The sequence below is a fragment of the Natator depressus genome, chromosome 6, assembly GCF_965152275.1.
Source record: "Natator depressus isolate rNatDep1 chromosome 6, rNatDep2.hap1, whole genome shotgun sequence".
NCBI lineage: Eukaryota > Metazoa > Chordata > Testudines > Cheloniidae > Natator > Natator depressus.
In genome coordinates, this window is record NC_134239.1 from 68,149,268 (window position 1) to 68,168,201 (window position 18,934).

General features: G+C 47.9%; 1 protein-coding gene across 4 annotated transcripts in view; it reads left to right on the top strand.

The window, feature by feature from the left end:
* TTBK2 (tau tubulin kinase 2) overlaps positions 1 to 18,934 on the top strand; it is a 212,710-nt gene that overhangs the window by 76,616 nt on the left and 117,160 nt on the right. The window contains exon 1 of one of the 4 annotated variants that reach the window (XM_074955635.1): positions 11,862 to 12,045. The exons of the other annotated variants lie outside the window; for them this stretch is intronic. Within the exon in view, the coding sequence (XP_074811736.1) occupies positions 12,024 to 12,045 (22 nt within the window). The 5' untranslated portion in view covers positions 11,862 to 12,023. Of the gene's footprint in view, positions 1 to 11,861; positions 12,046 to 18,934 lie in introns of those variants that run through there. 4 annotated transcript variants of the gene reach the window in all.

Here is an 18,934-nt window from a genome sequence, read left to right on the forward strand (position 1 = left end):
CCAGCAGCTGTCCCACAATACCCCATTCCTGTGAGAGTGACCACTCTGGTCACAACTTTAAATTCCACTTCCCAGGGATCACAGAGATGGGAAACCAGCTTTCCCACCTTAAAAACCCCCATATGTTTTTGAAATACATCTTTCTTGATTGCCCACCTTGGTGAGGACACTTGGGAGCTTGCACTTGTTGTTGTGTACAACTGACCATGCCTGGAGTAGACAGGAGGTATTGGATCTTCTTGTCCTGTAGGGAGTAGAAGCTGCACAAGCACACCTATAGATTAGCCATAGAAATGTGCGCCTCTATGAACAGATTGCATGGGAGTTGCAGGCAAAGGAATATGACAGGAACCAGCAGCAGTGCCACATGAAAGTGAAGGAACTTGGCCAGGCATTTTACAAGGTCCAAAGAAGCCAACAATAGATGTGGTACTGAGCCACACAACCAGCTGCATGCTAAACTTGGCAGAGACCTCACCGGCCACTGTGGATACCTCAGAGGAGTCTGAGGCAGAGACCCTCACTCTGAACAGAGAAGAGGAGGAGAGGGGAGATGTGGCAGGTAGCTCCAGTCATGCTGTGAGTCAGATCCTGTTTGAGACTCCGTTACAGTCTAGCCAGTGCCACCAGGCGATCATGGATAAAGGGGAAGGGAGTTCCGGTAAGTGTTTGCATGCATCTTTCCCTACAGTGCTTAATGTAAAGATGGGGCCCAGCCCATCATCAAGTTAACAAGCACAGATATCAACATTTCATTGTTTCTGCCTCTTCTCATATGAGTTAAATATAATAAACAGAGGTAGAGTTGGCATCTGCTTTTCATTCTCCTGTTGACTTAGGTGTGGGGGTGAAGGAGTGGGGCCATGCAGAGAGATTTGTTTAGGAACCTAGGGGTATTCCTTTTATCCTCCTGAGAGATCTCAATGAAACTTTTGTGGAGGTACTTTGCAATTCTCTACTTAAGGTTTCTAGGGATGGCTACTTTATTTCTTTTTTTATGGTAAGATACTTTCCCATGCCACTCTGCAGTGAGTTCAGCGGGCACCATTGCAGTAAACAAGCTAGTGGCATATGGGCCAGGGCAGCTTCAGGACACCAGTAGCATCTGCGTTCTCTATGCCCTTGTGACCCTCAGGAACAAGAGCTCACCTAAAACCTTCGCCACTGTGGAAAATAGTGCCAAATATTCAGTGCCATTGCCCAACATTCATACCCATGGAATAGGGACCAAAATTTTATTGCTTCATGCAACAGAAAATCTTTCCCCTCCCCTCACACCTGGTGGTACTCACCATGATAGGGGCTGGAGAGCAGAATTATGCAAAGGCGTTCCAAAGTTGAAGTGTTAATAAGTATTTCTTATGAAAAGTGTTTATGGTTCTAAAGGGAAGGGAGTTTTTAAAATTATTTTTCCCTTTCTGTTGTGACTGTAAATCCAGTAATATATTTGTCTGTTTTTAACAGAAGATTCTGCTGTGGTGGCCTGAAGGGGTACCCCCTCAATTCCCGCAGAAAGCTTGACCCTGACGAGGAGGAGAAAGAAGAGGACTGCAGAGGACATGTTCATTGAGATCCTGCAAGCCAGTCTTGCTTCAGACTGGGAATAGAGGGCCTAGAGGGTCAATATGATTGACAGTGTGGAGAACGACAGAGTACACAGCAAAAAGTCCCAGCAGGAAAAGGAGAGGGAGATGCATAATTGGACATAATTGCAGAGCCATTGGCCATTGTCTTTGAAGATTCATGGCGATCAGGGGAGGTCCTGGATGACTGGAAAAAGGCAAATATAGTGCCCATATTTTAAAAGGGAAGAAAGAGAACCCAGGGAACTACAGACCAGTCAGCCTCACTTCAGTCCTTGGGAAAATCATGGAGCAGGTCCTCAAGGAATCCATTTTGAAGCACTTGGAGGAGAGGAAGGTGATCAGGAACAGTCAACATGGATTCACCAAGGGCAAGTCATGCCTGACTAATCTAATTGCCTTCTATGACGAGATAACTGGTTCTGTGGATGAAGGGAAAGCAGTGGACGTGTTGTTCCTTGACTTTAGCAAAGCTTTTGACACTGTCTCCCACAGTATTCTTGCCAGCAAGTTAAAGAAGTATGGATTGGATGAATGGACTATAAGGTGGATAGAAAGCTGGCTAGATTGTCAGGCTCAACAGGTAGTGATCAACGGCTCAATGTCTAGATGGCAGCTTGTATCAAGTGGAGTGCCCCTGGGGTGGATCCTGGGGCCGGTTTTGTTCAACATCTTTATTAATGATCTAGATGATGGGCTGAATTGCACCCTCAGCAAGTTCGCAGATGACTCTAAGATGGGGGGAGAGGTAGATACACTGGAGGGTAGGGATAGGGTCCAGAGTGACCTAGACAAATTGGAGGATTGGTCCAAAATAAATCTGATGAGGTTCAACAAGGACAAGTTGAGAGTCCTGCACTTAGGAAGGAAGACTCCCATGCACTGCTACTGGCTGGGGACCGACTGGCTAAGCAGCAGTTCTTCAGAAAAGGACCTGGGGATTACAGTGGACGAGAAGCTGGATATGAGTCAGCAGAGTGCCCTTGTTGCCAAGAAAGCCAACGGCATATTGGGCTGTATTAGTAGGAGCATTGGCAGCAGATCAAGGGAAGTGATTATTCCCCTCTATTTGGCACTGGTGAGGCCACACCTGGAGTATTGTGTCCAGTTTTGGTCCCCCCACTACAGAAGGGATGTGGACAAATTGGAGAGAGTCCAGCAGAGGGCAATGAAAATGATTAGGGGGCTGGGGCACATGACTTATGAGGAGAGGCTGAGGGAACTGGGGTTATTTAGTCTGCAGAAGAGAAGAGTGAGGGGGGGATTTGGTAGCAGCTTTCAACTACCAGCAGCTAGGCTGTTCTCAGTGATGGCAGATGACAGAACAAGAAGAAATGGTCTCAAGTTGCAGTGGGGGAGGTCTAGGTTGGATATTAGGAAACACTATTTCACTAGGAAGGTGGTGAAACACCGGAATGGGTTACCTAGGGAAGTGGTGGAATCTCCATCTTTAGGGGCTTTTAAGGCCAGGCTTGACAAAGCCCTGGCTGGGATGATTTAGTTGGTGTTGATCCTGCTTTGAGCAGGGGGTTGGACTAGAGGTCTCTTCCAACCCTAATATTCTATGATTCTATGATAATGGATCCTCTCAGGCAGCAAATCCAAATACTGCCTACCCTGATTGACCTACACATCAAAAAAATCCAGGCTCCCCACCTTTTGCAGTCCTCAGAGAACTCTATCATAGTTACTTCCTACAGCCAATATACATGTGGCATCTCAGGCTACATCCTTATCCCTACCACGCTCTGCTGAGGGAACAGCAAGAAAAACTACAGCTTCACATACACTGACTTATGAGAACCATGAGTGATGTATGTATAGCCATAATGTACTACATTTGTGCACTGAAATGAACAGAAATGTTTGCTATCTTTCCAGTTTCAAAGTTCTACTCCATTAATTTATGTTGAAAGCTTGTATTACATTGCCTGTGGTTTTTTGCACATTGTTTTTCTGCACTTTTTTTTGCCATTCAATAAATTTATATTTTTGGAGAATAAAATGATCTTTATGAGTTCACAATATGTTGCAGAATGCATAGAGGTACTCAAAGCACACAATACTTGTAAATGTATAGCAAGCATCACATAATTCATAGCTTCAGGAAAACACCCAACCATATTTATAAGTCTACAGCAAGCATTGCATAACTCCGCAGCACTCAAAGCTTCCGGCGTAAAGCTGGCTGACCATTAAAATGCTCTTTCAAAGTCTCCCTCAACCGCATACCTCCATGTTGGGCTTTTACAGTGGCTCTTATGTCTGGCTGTTCAAAGTCAGCAGACAGCTGCTCCACCTCTGTTTTCCACCCCAGGAGAAGCATTTCACCCTTTGCCTCACAGATAGTATGTAGGATACAAAAGGCAGCTATAATCATTGGGTTAGTTTACTCACTGAGATACAGTCTAGTGAGTGAAGCGATGCTGGTGGTGTTTAATCTACCAAAAGCACTTTCAACAGCTAATTCTGCACCTGCTGAGGTGGTAGTTGAATCTTTTCTTGGTGTTGTCAGGGTGACCAGCATATGGCTTCACGAACCAGGGGCGCAAGGATTAGGCTGGGTCCATTGGAATCACTGTTGGCATTTCAGTATTACCAATGGTAGTCTGCTGGTTGGGAAAGAATATCCATACTTACAGCTTTCTGAACAGTCCTATGTTCTTAAAAATGCAAGCATCATGCACCTTCCTGGATTAGCCTACACTGATATCAGTGAACCATCCCCAGTGATCCACCAGTACTTGCATAACCATAGAAAAGTAGCTCTTTCTGTTAATGTACTCTGTGGCAAGGTGGGCTGGGTGCCAAAATAGGGATATGTGTGTCATCTGGTGCCCCACCTCAGTTCAGGATGGCATTATGGGATTAAGAAAGTTGCAATCTGGAAACTTGACCCACAAGTCCAAGAGATCTCTGAGCAATTCATTTGTATCCCACAGCACATTGCAAAAATTTCCCTGTGCCCACGGCACCGTGTGTCACACAGGGATACCTACTTGTGGTACACTGCACTTTGCATCGACACAAGCACTCCCAGTGAGTATGTGCAGCACTATCACAAGCAGTCAAGTATGCATGCTCGTGAGCAATATACAAACTTTGGTAGTTGTACACTGATGTAACTTGTGTCGGCCAAAGTTAGTAGCACAGACATGTCCTTAATTTACTCAACAACTTCGGAGTCAGAGCCCCACTACTCTTCCATGAGATGAGTTCTTACTCAGTTGGCAAGAGAATATCTTCCGTTAGCACTGATCTGACTCTACTTAATTGTGCGCCTGATATGCCTAATCAGCGGCCTCATTTATGTAGCCAAGCTTGCACAGGTTTTACACTCAACTCAGTGACATTTCTGTATTTGTCTGTATGTATGTATGTAACATAACTTTGGAACAATGCATCGAATCAATTAAAAAATGTAAGGAATGTTTTAGGCATTAGTGGCCAGAACCCTATTGAACTTGGGGAAAATCAGAAAACTGAAAGGGGGAAAATGGGAGAAAGATGGCGCCCCTGCCATTTGATTACCACAGCCAGAGCTTTTAGCACATTTTCAGTTGTCTAAAGATCAAATGATTGATGGAACCAGTTAATGCCTTCCTACATAACAATACCTGTGTTCATCCTCCTGATAGAGTTTAACATGTTGACACGCTAAATTAATTATTTCCAAGACAGAAAGAAGAATAATGGTGGGAGGTGAGGAGGAGAAGGGGGGACGTGTACACAGCCCCGGGCGTGGGAGGGAGATTGGGGATGCCTGCTATGGAGAGATTGGAGAAGATGGGTAGCATAGAGAATCCTAGCACTGGGGAAGGAATGGGGGAAAGGGAGGAATGGAGGGGGAAGGAAGGAATGAAATGAAGCTCCCCTTTCACCTAGCCAGTTGGGAATTAGCAGGGATCCTTGCTCCGCCCTCTCTGCAAGGCTCCTGGCCCTAGGGCCTTAGAGATACAGTGACAGGATTTCCTCCCAAACACCTGGGACCGCTTCCTCTCTATATCCCCCTTAAGTCCATATCCTGGACCTTTCAAACCCCTAAAGGGACATGCTAGGCAGTGGGGTGGGCTACACCAATCCCCTGGCAAGGCTGGAGATCTGGGGTTCCTGGTATGGGAGGAGGGGGAATGGTAGGCATGGAAGGGAAGAGGGAAATGGGAGAGCACACACGGCTGCTGCCATAGGGGAGGAGAATGAAGGAGCTCCAGAATATGGGGGATGAGGGACTGATGAGGCACACAGAACCCCTGGTGGGGGAGGTTGGGGGAACCTAGTGTGGGAGGAAGGGGGTCACATGGAGCACCTGGCATGGGGGGAATGTGGAATAGAGGACATAGGGGGAAGTGAGAATGGGTTTGCACACAGCTGCTGATATGGGGAAAGAATGGAGGACCCCTGCCAGGGAGGAGGTTGGGGGGAATTGTAAGGAGTCCCTGAAATAGAGGGGAATGGGAGAGTGGCACACAGGGAACTTATGGGGGGAATGGAAGTATGCAAGAAGCTGCTGGTGTGTGCAATAAGGTTGGCCTACACAAACTACAAAGTGTGCGACCCTTTAGTTATCAATTATATAAAGTTTGCGGATGATACCAAGCTGGGAGGGGTTACAAGTGCTTTGGAGGACAGGATTAAAATTCAAAATGATCTGGACAAACTGGAGAAATGGTCTGAAGTAAATAGGATGAAATTCAATAAGGACAAATTCAAAGTTCTCTACTTAGGAAGGAACAATCCATTGCACACATACAAAATGGGAAATGACTGCGTAGCAAGGAGTACTGTGGAAAGGGTTCTGGGGGTCAGTGATTCACAAGCTAAATCATAGAATATCAGCGTTGGAGGGGACCTCAGGAGGTCATCTAGTCCAACCCCCTGCTCAAAGCAGGACCAATCCCCAACTAAATCATCCCAGCTAGGGCTTTGTCAAGCCTGACCTTAAAAATATCTAAGGAAGGAGATTCCACCACCTCCCTAGGTAACGCATTCCAGTGTTTCACCACCCTCCTAGTGAAAAAGTTTTTCCTATTATCCAACCTAAACCTCCCCCACTGCAACTTGAGACCATTACTCCTTGTTCTGTCATCAGCTACCACTGAGAACAGTCTAGATCCATCCTCTTTGGAACCCCCTTTCAGGTAGTTGAAAGCAACTATCAAATATCCCCTCATTCTTCTCTTCCGCAGACTAAACAATCCCAGTTCCCTCAGCCTCTCCTCACCAACCCTTGGGGCACTCCACTTGATACCGGCTGCCCACTAGACATGGAGCCATTGATCACTACCCGTTGAGCCCGACAATCTAGCCAGCTTTCTATCCACCTTATAGTCCATTCATCGAGCCTATACTTCTTTAACTTGCTGGCAAGAATACTGTGGGAGACAGTGTCAAAAGCTTTGCTAAAGTCAAGGAACAACACGTCCACTGCTTTCCCTTCATCCACAGAACCAGTTATCTCGTCATAGAAGGCAATTAGATTAGTCAGGCATGACTTGCCCTTGGTGAATCCATGCTGACTGTTCCTGATCACCTTCCTCTCCTCTAAGTGCTTCAGAATTGATTCCTTGAGGACCTGCTCCATGATTTTTCCAGGGACTGAGGTGAGGCTGACTGGCCTGTAGTTCCCTGGATCCTCCTCCTTCCCTTTTTTAAAGATGGGCACTACATTAGCCTTTTTCCAGTCGTCCGGGACTTCCCCCGATTGCCATGAGTTTTCAAAGATAATGGCCCATGGCTCTGCAATCACATCCGCCAACTCCTTTAACACTCTTGGATGCAACACATCTGGCCCCATGGACTTGTGCACGTCCAGCTTTTCTAAATAGTCCTGAACCACTTCTTTCTCCACAGAGGGCTGGTCACCTCCTCCCCATGCTGTGCTGCCCAGTGCAGTAGTCTGGGAGCTGACCTTGTTTGTGAAGACAGAGGCAAAAAAAGCATTGAGTACATTAGCTTTTTCCACATCCTCTGTCACTAGGTTGCCTTCCTCATTCAGTAAGGGGCCCACACTTTCCTTGACTTTCTTCTTGTTGCTAACATACCTGAAGAAACCCTTCTTGTTACTCTTAACATCTCTTGCTAGCTGCAACTCCAGGTGTGATTTGGCCTTCTTGATTTTACTCCTGCATGCCCGAGCAATATTTTTATACTCCTCCCTGGTCATCTGTCCAATCTTCCACTTCTTGTATGCTTCTTTTTTGTGTTTAAGATCAGCAAGGATTTCACTGTTAAGCCAAGCTGGTCGCCTGCCATATTTACTGTTCTTTCTACACATCAGGATGGCTTGTCCCTGTAACCTCAATAAGGATTCTTTAAAATACTGCCAGCTCTCCTGGACTCCTTTTCCCCTCATGTTATTCTCCCAGGGGATCCTGCCCATCGGTTCCCTGAGTTTGTCAAAGTCTGCTTTTCTGAAGTCCAGGGTCCGTATTCTGCTGCTCTCCTTTCTTCCTTGTTTCAGGATCCTGAACTCGACCATCTCATGGTCACTGCCTCCCAGGTTCCCATCCACTTTAGCTTCCCCATCTAATTCTTCCCGGTTTGTGAGCAGCGGGTCAAGAAGAGCTCTGCCCCTAGTTGGTTCCTCCAGCACTTGCACCAGGAAATTGTTCCCTACATTTTCCAAAAACTTCCTGGATTGTCTGTGCACCGCTGTATTGCTCTCCCAGCAGATATCAGGGTGATTGAAGTCTCCCATGAGAACCAGGGCGTGCGATCTAGTAACTTCTGCGAGTTGCCGGAAGAAAGCCTCGTCCACCTCATCCCCCTGGTCTGGTGGTCTATAGTAGACTCCCACCATGACATCACCCTTGTTGCTCACACTTCTAAACTTAATCCAGAGACTCTCAGGTTTTTCTGCAGTTTCATACTTGAGCTCTGAGCAGTCATACTGATCTCTTACATACAGTGCAACTCCCCCACCTTTTCTGCCCTGCCTGTCCTTCCTGAACAGCTTATATCCATCCATGACAGTGCTCCAGTCATGTGAGTTATCCCACCAAGTCTCTGTTATTCCAATCACATCAAAATTCCTTGACTGTGCCAGGACTTCCAGTTCTCCCTGCTTGTTTCCCAGGCTTCTTGCATTTGTGTATAGGCACTTGAAATAACCCGCTGATCGCCCCTCTTTCTCAGTATGAGGCAGGAGCCCTCCCCTCTCATGCGCTCCTGCTCATGCTTCCTCCCGGTATCCCACTTACCTCAGGGCTTTGGTCTCCTTCCCCCGGTGAACCTAGTTTAAAGCCCTCCTCACTAGGTTAGCCAGCCTGCTTGCGAAGATGCTCTTCCCTCGCTTCATTAGGTGGAGCCCGTCTCTGCCTAGCACTCCTCCTTCTTGGAACACCATCCCATGGTCAAAGAATCCAAAGCCTTCTCTCCGACACCACCTGCGTAGCCATTTGTTGACTTCCACGATTCGACGGTCTCTACCCAGGCCTTTTCCTTCCACGGGGAGGATGGATGAGAAGACCACTTGCGCCTCAAACTCCTTTATCCTTCTTCCCAGAGCCACGTAGTCTGCAGTGATCCGCTCAAGGTCATTCTTGGCAGTATCATTGGTGCCCACATGGAGAAGCAGGAAGGGGTAGCGATCCGAGGGCTTGATGAGTCTTGGCAGTCTCTCCGTCACATCGCGAATCTTAGCTCCTGGCAAGCAGCAGACTTCTCGGTTTTCCCGGTCGGGGCGGCAGATAGATGACTCAGTCCCCCTGAGGAGAGAGTCCCCAACCACCACCACCTGCCTCCTTCTCTTGGGAGCGGTGGTCGTGGAACCCCAACCCTAGGACAGTGCATCTCATGCCTTCCAATCGGCGGAGTCTCCTGTTCTCTTCCCTCAGATGTATCATCTAGTCCACTCTCCGCATTAGTACCTGTGGAGAGAACATGAAAACGGTTACTTACCTGTATCTGTGTTGCTGGTACATGGACGCTCCCCTTTCTTCTTCTGGAGGTCACATGCTGCCAAATTTCTTCACCATCCTCCTGTCCCCGCTGCGCAGCCTGCTCTGAATCTTCAGAACATTGTGCCCGTAGAAGCATATCCTGACGTCTGTCCAGGAAATCTTCAGTTTCTCTTATGCAACGCAGGGTCGATACCTGTTGCTCCAGATCTTGAACCTTCTCTTCCAATATGGAGACCAGCTTGCACTTTGTACAGACAAAGTTGCTTCTGTCCTGTGGAAGAAAGACAACCATGGCACATCCAGTGCAGGTCACAACAGCTGAACACCCCCCATCCATATTACCTTCCTTCTACGAGCTCACTCAGGAGTTGTAGTAACTGCTCAGAGAAGCCGGCCAGATGTAAGCCTCAGCAGGCTCTCCTCAGGCGAACTCCCAGGCAAACTCCCTCTGTTAGCCGCTCTGCTGTTCGCTGCTCAGCTGGTTTGCTAAATGTGCTAAATATGGGTCAACAATGTAACACTGTTGCAAAAAAAGCAGACATCATTCTGGAATGTATTAGCAGGAGTATTGTAAGCAAGACACGAGAAGTAATTCTTCCGCTCTACTCTGCGTTGATTAGGCCTCTACTGGAGTATTGTGTGCAGTTCTGGGCACCACATTTCAGGAAAGATGTGGACAAATTGGAGAAAGTCCACCAGAGAAGACCAACAAAAATGATTAAAGGTCTAGAAAACATGACCTATGAGGGCAGATTGAAAAAATTGGGTTTGTTTAGTCTGGAGAAGAGAAGACTGAGTGGGGATATGATAACAGTTTTCAAGTACATAAAAGATGGTTACAAGGAGGAGGGGAAAAATTGTTTTTCTTAACCTCCGAGGATAGGACAAGAAGCAATGGGATTAAATTGCAGCAAGGGAGGTTTAGGTTGGACATTAGGAAAAACGTCCTAACTGTCAGAGTGGTTAAGGACTGGAATAAATTGCCTAGGGAGGTTGTGGAATCTCCATCATTGGAGATTTTTAAGAGCAGTTGGACAAACACCTGTCAGGGATGGTCTAGAAAGATCATACTTAGTCCTGCCTTGAGTGTGGGGGACTGGACTAGATGACCTCTCGAGGTCCCTTCCAGTTCTATGATTCTATATTTATCCAAAAGACAGTTGAGGAATACAAACTGGCATTAATATGCTCAACTCTATGGGGACAGTAGATGTTCTTGTGTTGGTGGAAGGGGCAGAGAGGAAAGAAGACGTAGAAGAAAGTAGTTAGATGAGAGGCATTTCCATGGGACAAGGGTCTTAAATTTAAAAACAAATAACTTAAATCACAGGTTTCAATCACAAATAAAATCAAAAAATCTATTTAAATAATGAATATTTAATATTGCTTTTCTTAAAGAAAAGTGCAACCACGCCAGTCATTTTCTTTCATTAGGTGAATACTTCACCCTGTGAAGCTCCTGCCAAGTTTTTTTTCTGCCTCTGCAGCAGGAGACAGGCTTAACCAGGCCTCTTTGCTGTAGAGCTCTTTTAAGGAAAATTCCAGAATTTTATTTAAATTGTTCGCCAAAAATTTGGCAATCTAAATTTCAGCTGGGACCTTATCTGCCTTTTGGGTAGTTTTTCTTCCTCATCTATTTCCATGTTGAGATGTTGTAATGTCTGTGTTCCTACAGCTGCCTGGGGAGAAAGCAAGGCTGAAAAAGCCAAACAAATGCAAAAGGAAAGGTCTGGGTCTTGATTGGGAGATTTGCTGTTTCTGTGGGCAGGAAGCAATTTCCTCCTCAGCAGCCCAGCATGGGCAGGGGGTGCCTTTGGCCAGCTTCCAGAACACAAAAGTAAGGAGGCAGGATCAGAGAAGCGAGCTCCACTGGTAAGTGGCATCTTCTTTTTCCATGAGGTGCGTGACTCCAGAAAGGTAATATGCTAGGGACAAGATTGTGCCTAAATTCCCAGAGCAGGGGCGGGCAAACTTTTTGGCCTGAGGGCCGCATCGGGTTTTTGAAATTGTGTGGAGGGCCGGTTAGGGGAGGCTGTGCCTCCCTTGACCCTTATCCGACCCCCCGCTGCTTCTTGCCCCCTGACCGCCCCCGGACCTCCTGCCCCATCCAACCTCCCCTCTCCTTCCTGACTACCCCCTGGGACCCCTGCCCCATCCAACCGCCCTTCTCTCTGACCGCCCTCGGACACCCTGCCCCTAACTGCCCCCCGTCGTCCCATCCAGCCCCTCCTTTCCTTCCTGACTGCCCCCCGCCGCCGCCATTCAAACCCCCAGGTCCCCGCCCCCTGACCACCACCCCCGAACTCCCCGCCTTCTATCCAACCCCCTGGATGTGGCCCACGGGCCTTAGTTTGCCCACCTCTGCCCCAGAGCCTGCACGAGAAGCTACTACTCCTGACTGTGGAGTTCAGTTATTTCCTCCTCCTCTGCCTCCCTTAAGGCCTCAGTTGCAAGATTTCACACACAACATGAGATCTGTGGAAGCAACAGAGAGCAGTAAGGATACTACAGGCCCAGCCCCTTCCTTTCTGCTGTTGAGATGATTCCACCAGCTTCTGAAGGTACACAGCACACTTCATTTGGCACTACTTCCAACAGAGAAGGAAAATATGTTATACCTACTCCTCTTTGTATGGTTTCAGCCTTTCTTCTAAACTCTGTGGGGTTTACATTTTGAAATAGTTTCCTCTAAAATGAAAGCATTCTTGGACTATCCACAGCAAGTCTAATCCAAGATAAATTGTACTGTACATACTGAAAATGTGCTTATATGGGAAATAGTTTATTTAAAAAAATATTTTTTGTATCAGATAGCCCCTGATCATTTTTTGTTTTGTTCTAGATTAATAAATTCATTCATAGATTTTAGGGGCAGAAGCAACCATTAGATCATCTAGTCTTACCTCCTGTATATCACAGGCCATTAAATTTCACCCAGTCATCTAACCCTCTGTATTGAGCCCAATAACTTCTGTTTGGTTAAAGCATATCTTCTAGAAGGGCATTCAGTCTTAATCTGAAGACAACAAGAGATAGAGAATCCACCACTTCCCTTTATTGTTTGTTCCAGTGATTAATTTCCCTCACTGTTTAAATAAATAAATTAAATAAATTAAAATTGTGCCTAATTTCCTATTTGAATTTGTCTGTCTTTAACTTCTAGCCATTGCTTCTTGTGAAGCCTTTCTCCATGAAATTAAAGAGCTCTTTAATACCTAGTATTTTCTCCCTTTGATGGTTGTTATATACTGTAATCAAGTCACCTCTCAGTCTTCTTTTTGATAAGCTAAACCTATTGAGCTCTCTCACTGTAAGCCATTTTCTCCAGCCCTCAAATCGTTTTATGACCATTTTCTGCACCCTCTCCAGTTTTTCAACTTCCTCTTTAAAATGTGTGCACCAGAGCTGTGTGCAGTATTCTAGTATCTGTCTCACCAATGCTATGTACAGAAGCAAAATCACCTCCATACTCCTACTCACTATTCCCCTGTTTATATACCCAAGGATTGTATTAGCTCTTGTTGCGACAGCGTTGTATTGGAGCTCACGTTGAGTTGCTTGTTCACTAAGACCCCTAAATCATTTTCAGAATCACTGCTTTCTAGGATACATTCGCCTATTCTGTGGGAATGGCCAAATTCTTTGTTGCTAGATGTATAATATTGCATTTGGTTATATTAAAGCACATTTTGTTTGAACACGTCCAGCTTACCAAGTGATCTAGTTCACTATGTATGAATGCTGTATTCTCATAATTATTTACCACTCAGCCAATCTTTATGTTATCCGCAAATTTTATCAGCAGTGATTTTATATTTATTTCCAGATCATTAATGAAAATGTTAAATAGCATCAGGCCAAATACTGATCCCTGTGGAATCCCACTAGAATAGGGGTGGGCAAACTTTTTGGCCTGAGGGCCACATGTGGGAATAGAAATTGTATGGCAGGCCATGAATGCTCAGAAAATTGGGGTTGGGGTGCGGGAGGGGGTAAGGGCTCTGGTTGGGGGTGCGGGCTCCAGGGTGGGGCTAGAAATGAGGAGTTCAGGGTGCGGGGGGGGGGCGCTCCGGAGTGGAGTGCTGGGGGGGGGGTGAGGGCTCTGGCTGGGGGTGCAGGCTCTGGGGTGGGGCTGAGGAGTTTGGGGTGTAGGAGGGTGCTCTGGGCTGGCATTGAGGGGTTTGGAAGGTGGGAGGGGGATCAGGGCTGGGGCAGTGGGTTGGGGCATGGAGAGAGGCTCAGGGGTGCAGGCTCCAGGTGGCGCTTACTTCAAGCGGCTCCCGGAAGCAGTGGCATGTCCCTTTTCTGGCCCCTATGCGGAGGCGCAGCCAGGTGTCTCTGCATGCTGCCCTGTCCACTGGCACCGTCCCTGCAGCTCCCATTGGAGTGCCGGAGGGGGGCCATGCCATGGCTTCCAGGAGCCATGTGGAGTGACCCCCGACCCTGTGCCCCAGCTGGAGTGCCAGAGTAGGGCTGTGCAGCTGCTTCCAGGCCCCTGACCCTGCTCCCCAGCTGGAGCACCAGAGTGCCGGAGTGGGGCAAGCCCCAGACTCCTCTCCCCAGCAAGAGCTTGAGGGCCGGCTCAAAACAGCTAGCAGGCCGGATCTGACCAGCAGGCTGTAGTTTGCCCACCCCTGTGCTAGAAATATCATCATTAGATGATGATTTGCCATTGACTTCTGTTTTTGAGAACTGACAGTTCTTAATCCATTTAATGTGTCCTTTATTGATACTATATAGTGCAAATTTTGTAATCAGAATGTTGTGTGAGCCTAAGTCAAATGCCTTACAAAAGGCTAAGTATATTACCCTTATGCATTTGCCTTTATCAACCAAACCAGTAGGAGTGACTGCAACAGCAGCCAAAGCAAGGATTACTGCACTGAGGGTATGTCTACACTATGAAATTAGGTCGAATTTATAGAAGTAGTTTTTTTAGAAATCGTTTTTATATAGTCGATTGTGTATGTCCCCACACAAAATGCTCTAAGTGCATTAACTCGGTGGAGTGCTTCCACAGTACCGAGGCTAGCGTTGACTTCCAGAGCGTTGCACTGTGGGTAGCTATTGCACAGTTCCCGCAGTCTCTGCCGCCCACTGGAATTCTGGGTTGAGATCCCAATGCCTAATGGGGCAAAAACATTGCCGTGGGTAGTTCTGGGTACATGTCGTCAGGCCCTCCCTCCCTCTCTCCATGAAAGCAACGGCAGACAATCGTTTTGCGCCTTTTTCCTGAGTTACCTGTGCAGACGCCATACCATGGCAAGCATGGAGCCCGCTCAGCTCACTGTCACCGTGCATCTCGTGGGTGCTGGCAGACTCGGTACTGCGTTGCTACACAGCAGCAACCCATTGCCTCGTGGCAGCAGACTGTGCAATAGGCCTGATAGCCATCGTTGTCATGTCCGAGGTGCTCCTGGCCGTCTCGGTAAAGTTGGTCAGGAGCGCCTGGGCAGACATGGGCGCAGGGACTAAAATAGGAGTGACTCGACCAGGTCATTCTCTTTAGTCCTGCCGGCAGTCCTATTGTACCATCTTATGGCGAGCAGCCAGGAGATGAGGATGGCTAGCAGTCCTACTGCACCGTCTGCTGCCAGCCAAAGATGTAAAAGATAGATGGAGTGGATCAAAACAAGAAATACACCAGATTTGTTTTGTATTCATTTGCTCCCCCTCCCTCCCTCCGTGAAATCAACGGCCGAGAATCGTTTTGGTGAGGTCTGTCAGGGGCACCTTGAAAAGTTTAATGGAGATTCAGTCCTGCCTGAAATACCGGGGGGAGGGATAGCTCAGTGGGTTGAGCATTGGATTGAGCATTGGCCTGCTAAACCCAGGGTTTTGAGGGGGCCATTCTATGTGACAGTTGTTTTTGTTTCTCCTTGATGTAAAGCCAAACTTTGTTGATTTTAATTTCCTGTAAGCCATGTTGTCAGTTGCCCCTCCCTCCGTCAGAGCAACGGCAGACAATCGTTCCGCGCCTTTTTTCTGTGCAGACGCCATACCACGGCAAGCATGGAGCCCACTCAGATCACTTTGGCAATTAGGAGCACATTAAAAACCACGCGCATTATCCAGCAGTATATGCAGCACCAGAACCTGGCAAAGCGAAACCGGGAGAGTAGGCGATGTCAGCGCGGTGACGAGAGTGATAAGGACATGGACACAAACTTCTCTCAAAGCACGGGCCCTGGCAATGTGGGCATCATGGTGCTAATGGGGCAGGTTCATGCGGTGGAACGCCGATTCTGGGCCTGGGAAACAAACACAGACTGGTGGGACCACATAGTGTTGCAGGTCTGGGACGATTCCCAGTGGCTGCGAAACTTTTGCATGCGTAAAGACACTTTCATGGAACTTTGTGACTTGCTTTCCCCTGCCCTGAGGCACAAGAATACCAAGATGAGAGCAGCCCTCACAGTTGAGAAGCGAGTGGCAATAGTTCTGTGGAAGCTTGCAACGCCAGACAGCTACCAGTCAGTCGGGAATCAATTTGGAGTGGGCAAATCTACTGTGGGGGCTGCTGTGATGCAAGTAGCCCACGCAATCAAAGATCTGCTGATATCAAGGGTAGTGACCCTGGGAAATGTGCAGATCATAGTGGATGGCTTTGCTGCAATGGGATTGCCTAACTGTGGTGGGGCCATAGACGGAACCCATATCCCTATCTTGGCACCGGAGTACCAAGGCAGCAAGTACATAAACCGCAAGGGGTACTTTTCAATAGTGCTGCAAGCACTGGTGGATCACAAGGGACGTTTCACCAACATCAACGTGGGATAGCCGGGAAAGGTACATGACGCTCGCATCTTCAGGAACTCTGGTCTGTTTCAAAAGCTTCGGGAAGGGACTTTATTCCCAGACCAGAAAATAATGGTTGGGGATGTTGAAATGCCTATAGTTATCCTTGGGGACCCAGCCTACCCCTTAATGCCATGGCTCATGAAGCCGTACACAGGCAGCCTGGACAGTAGTCAGGAGCTGTTCAACTACAAGCTGAGCAAGCGCAGAATGGTGGTAGAATGTGCATTTGGACGTTTAAAAGCGCGCTGGCACAGTTTACGGACTCGGTTAGACCTCAGCGAAACCAGTATTCCCATTGTTATTACTGCCTGTTGTGCGCTCCACAATATCTTTGAGAGTAAGGGGGAGACGTTTATGGTGGGGTGGGAGGTTGAGGCAAATGGTCTGGCCGCTGGTTACGTGCAGCCAGACACAAGGGTGGTTAGAAGAGCACAGGAGGGCGCGGTACGCATCAGAGAAGCTTTGAAAACCAGTTTCAGGAATGGCCAGGGTACGGGGTGAAAGTTCTCTTTGTTTCTCCTTGATGAACCCCCCCCCCCACCACCACCAACTTGGTGCACTCTACTTTGCTGTAAGCTAACCACTCTCCCTTCCTCCCTTCGATCACCGCTTGCAGAGGCAATAAAGTCATTGTTGCTTCACATTCATGCATTCTTTATTAATTCATCACACAAATAGAGGGATAACTGCCAAGGTAGCCTGGGAGGGGTGGTGGAGGAGGGAAGGACAAGGCCACACAGCACTTTAAAAGTTTAAAACTTTAAAACTTATTGAATGCCAGTCTTCTGTTTTTTGGGCAATCCTCTGGGGTGGAGTGGCTGGGTGGCTGGAGGCCCCCCCCCACCGCGTTCTTGGGCGTTTGGGTGAGGAGGCTATGGAACTTGGGGAGGAGGGCAGTTGGTTACACAGAGGCTGTAGTGGCGGTCTGTGCTCCTGCTGCCTTTCCTGCAGCTCAACAATATGCTGGAGCATATTAGTTTGATCCTCCAGCAGCCTCAGCATTGAATCCTGCCTCCTCTCATCACGCTGCCACCACCTTTCAGCTTCAGCCCTCAACTTACTCTCTTCAGCCCACCACCTCTCCTCCCGGTCATTTTGTGCTTTCCTGCACTCTGATGTTGTCTGCCTCCATGCATTGGTCTGTGCTCTGTCAGTGTGGGAGGACAGCATAAGCTCAGAGAACATTTAATCATGAGTGCGTTTTTTTCACCTTCTAATCTTCGCTAGCCTCTGGGAAGGAGAAGATCCTTGAAACACATTCAACTGGTGGAGAAAAGAAAAGGGACAGTGGTATTTTAAAAGACACATTTTATAGAACAATGGGTACATTCTTTCATGGTAAACCTTGCTGTTAACATTACATACATAACACATGTGCTTTCGTTACAAGGTCACATTTTGCCTCTGCCCACCATGTGGCTAGCCCCTCCCCCCTCCCCGTGGCTAACAGCGGGGAACATTTCTGTTCAGCCACAGGCAAACAGCCCAGCAGGAATGGGCACCTCTGAATGTTCCCTTAAGAAAAGCACCCTATTTCAACCAGGTGACCATGAATGATATCACTGTCCTGAGGATAACACAGAGAGATAAAGAATGGATGTTGTTTGAACGCCAGCAAACATACACTGCAGTGCTTTGTTCTGCAATGATTCCCGAGTACGTGCTGCTGGCCTGGCGTGGTAAAGTGTCCTACCATGGTGGACGGAATAAGGCTGCCCTCCCCAGAAACCTTTTGCAAAGGCTTTGGGAGTACATCCAGGAGAGCTTTATGGAGATGTCCCTGGAGGATTTCCGCTCCATCCCCAGACACATTAACAGACTTTTCCAGTAGCTGTACTGGCCATGAATGCCAGGGCAAATTAATCATTAAACATGCTTGCTTTTAAACCATGTATACTATTTAAAAAGGTAGACTCACCAGAGGTCCCTTCTCTGCCTGGAGGGTTTGAGAGGCAGCCTTGGGTGGGTTTGGGGGGTACTGGCTCCAGGTCCAGGGTGAGAAACAGTTCGTGGCTGTTGGGAAAACCGATTTCTCCGCTTGCTTGCTGTGAGCTATCTACAACCTCATCATCATCATCATCATCTTCTTCGTCCCCAAAACCTGCTTCCGTGTTGCCTCCATCTCCATTGAAGGAGTCAAACAAGACGGCTGGGGTAGTGGTGGCTGAACCCCCTAAAATGGCATGCAGCTCATCATAGAAGCGGCATGTTTGGGGCTCTGACCCGGAGTGGCCATTCGCCTCTCTGGTTTTCTGGTAGGCTTGCCTCAGCTCCTTAAGTTTCACGCGGCACTGCTTCGGGTCCCTGTTATGGCCTCTGTCCTTCATGCCCTGGGAGATTTTGACAAAGGTTTTGGCATTTCGAAAACTGGAACGGAGTTCTGATAGCACGGATTTCTCTCCCCATACAGCGATCAGATCCAGTACCTCCCGTTCAGTCCATGCTGGAGCTCTTTTGCGATTCTGGGACTCCATCATGGTCACCTCTGCTGATGAGCTCTGCATGGTCACCTGCAGCTTGCCACGCTGGCCAAACAGGAAATGAGATTCAAAAGTTCGCGGTTCTTTTCCTGTCTACCTGGCCAGTGCATCTGAGTTGAGAGTGCTGTCCAGAGCGGTCACAATGGAGCACTCTGGGATAGCTCCCGGA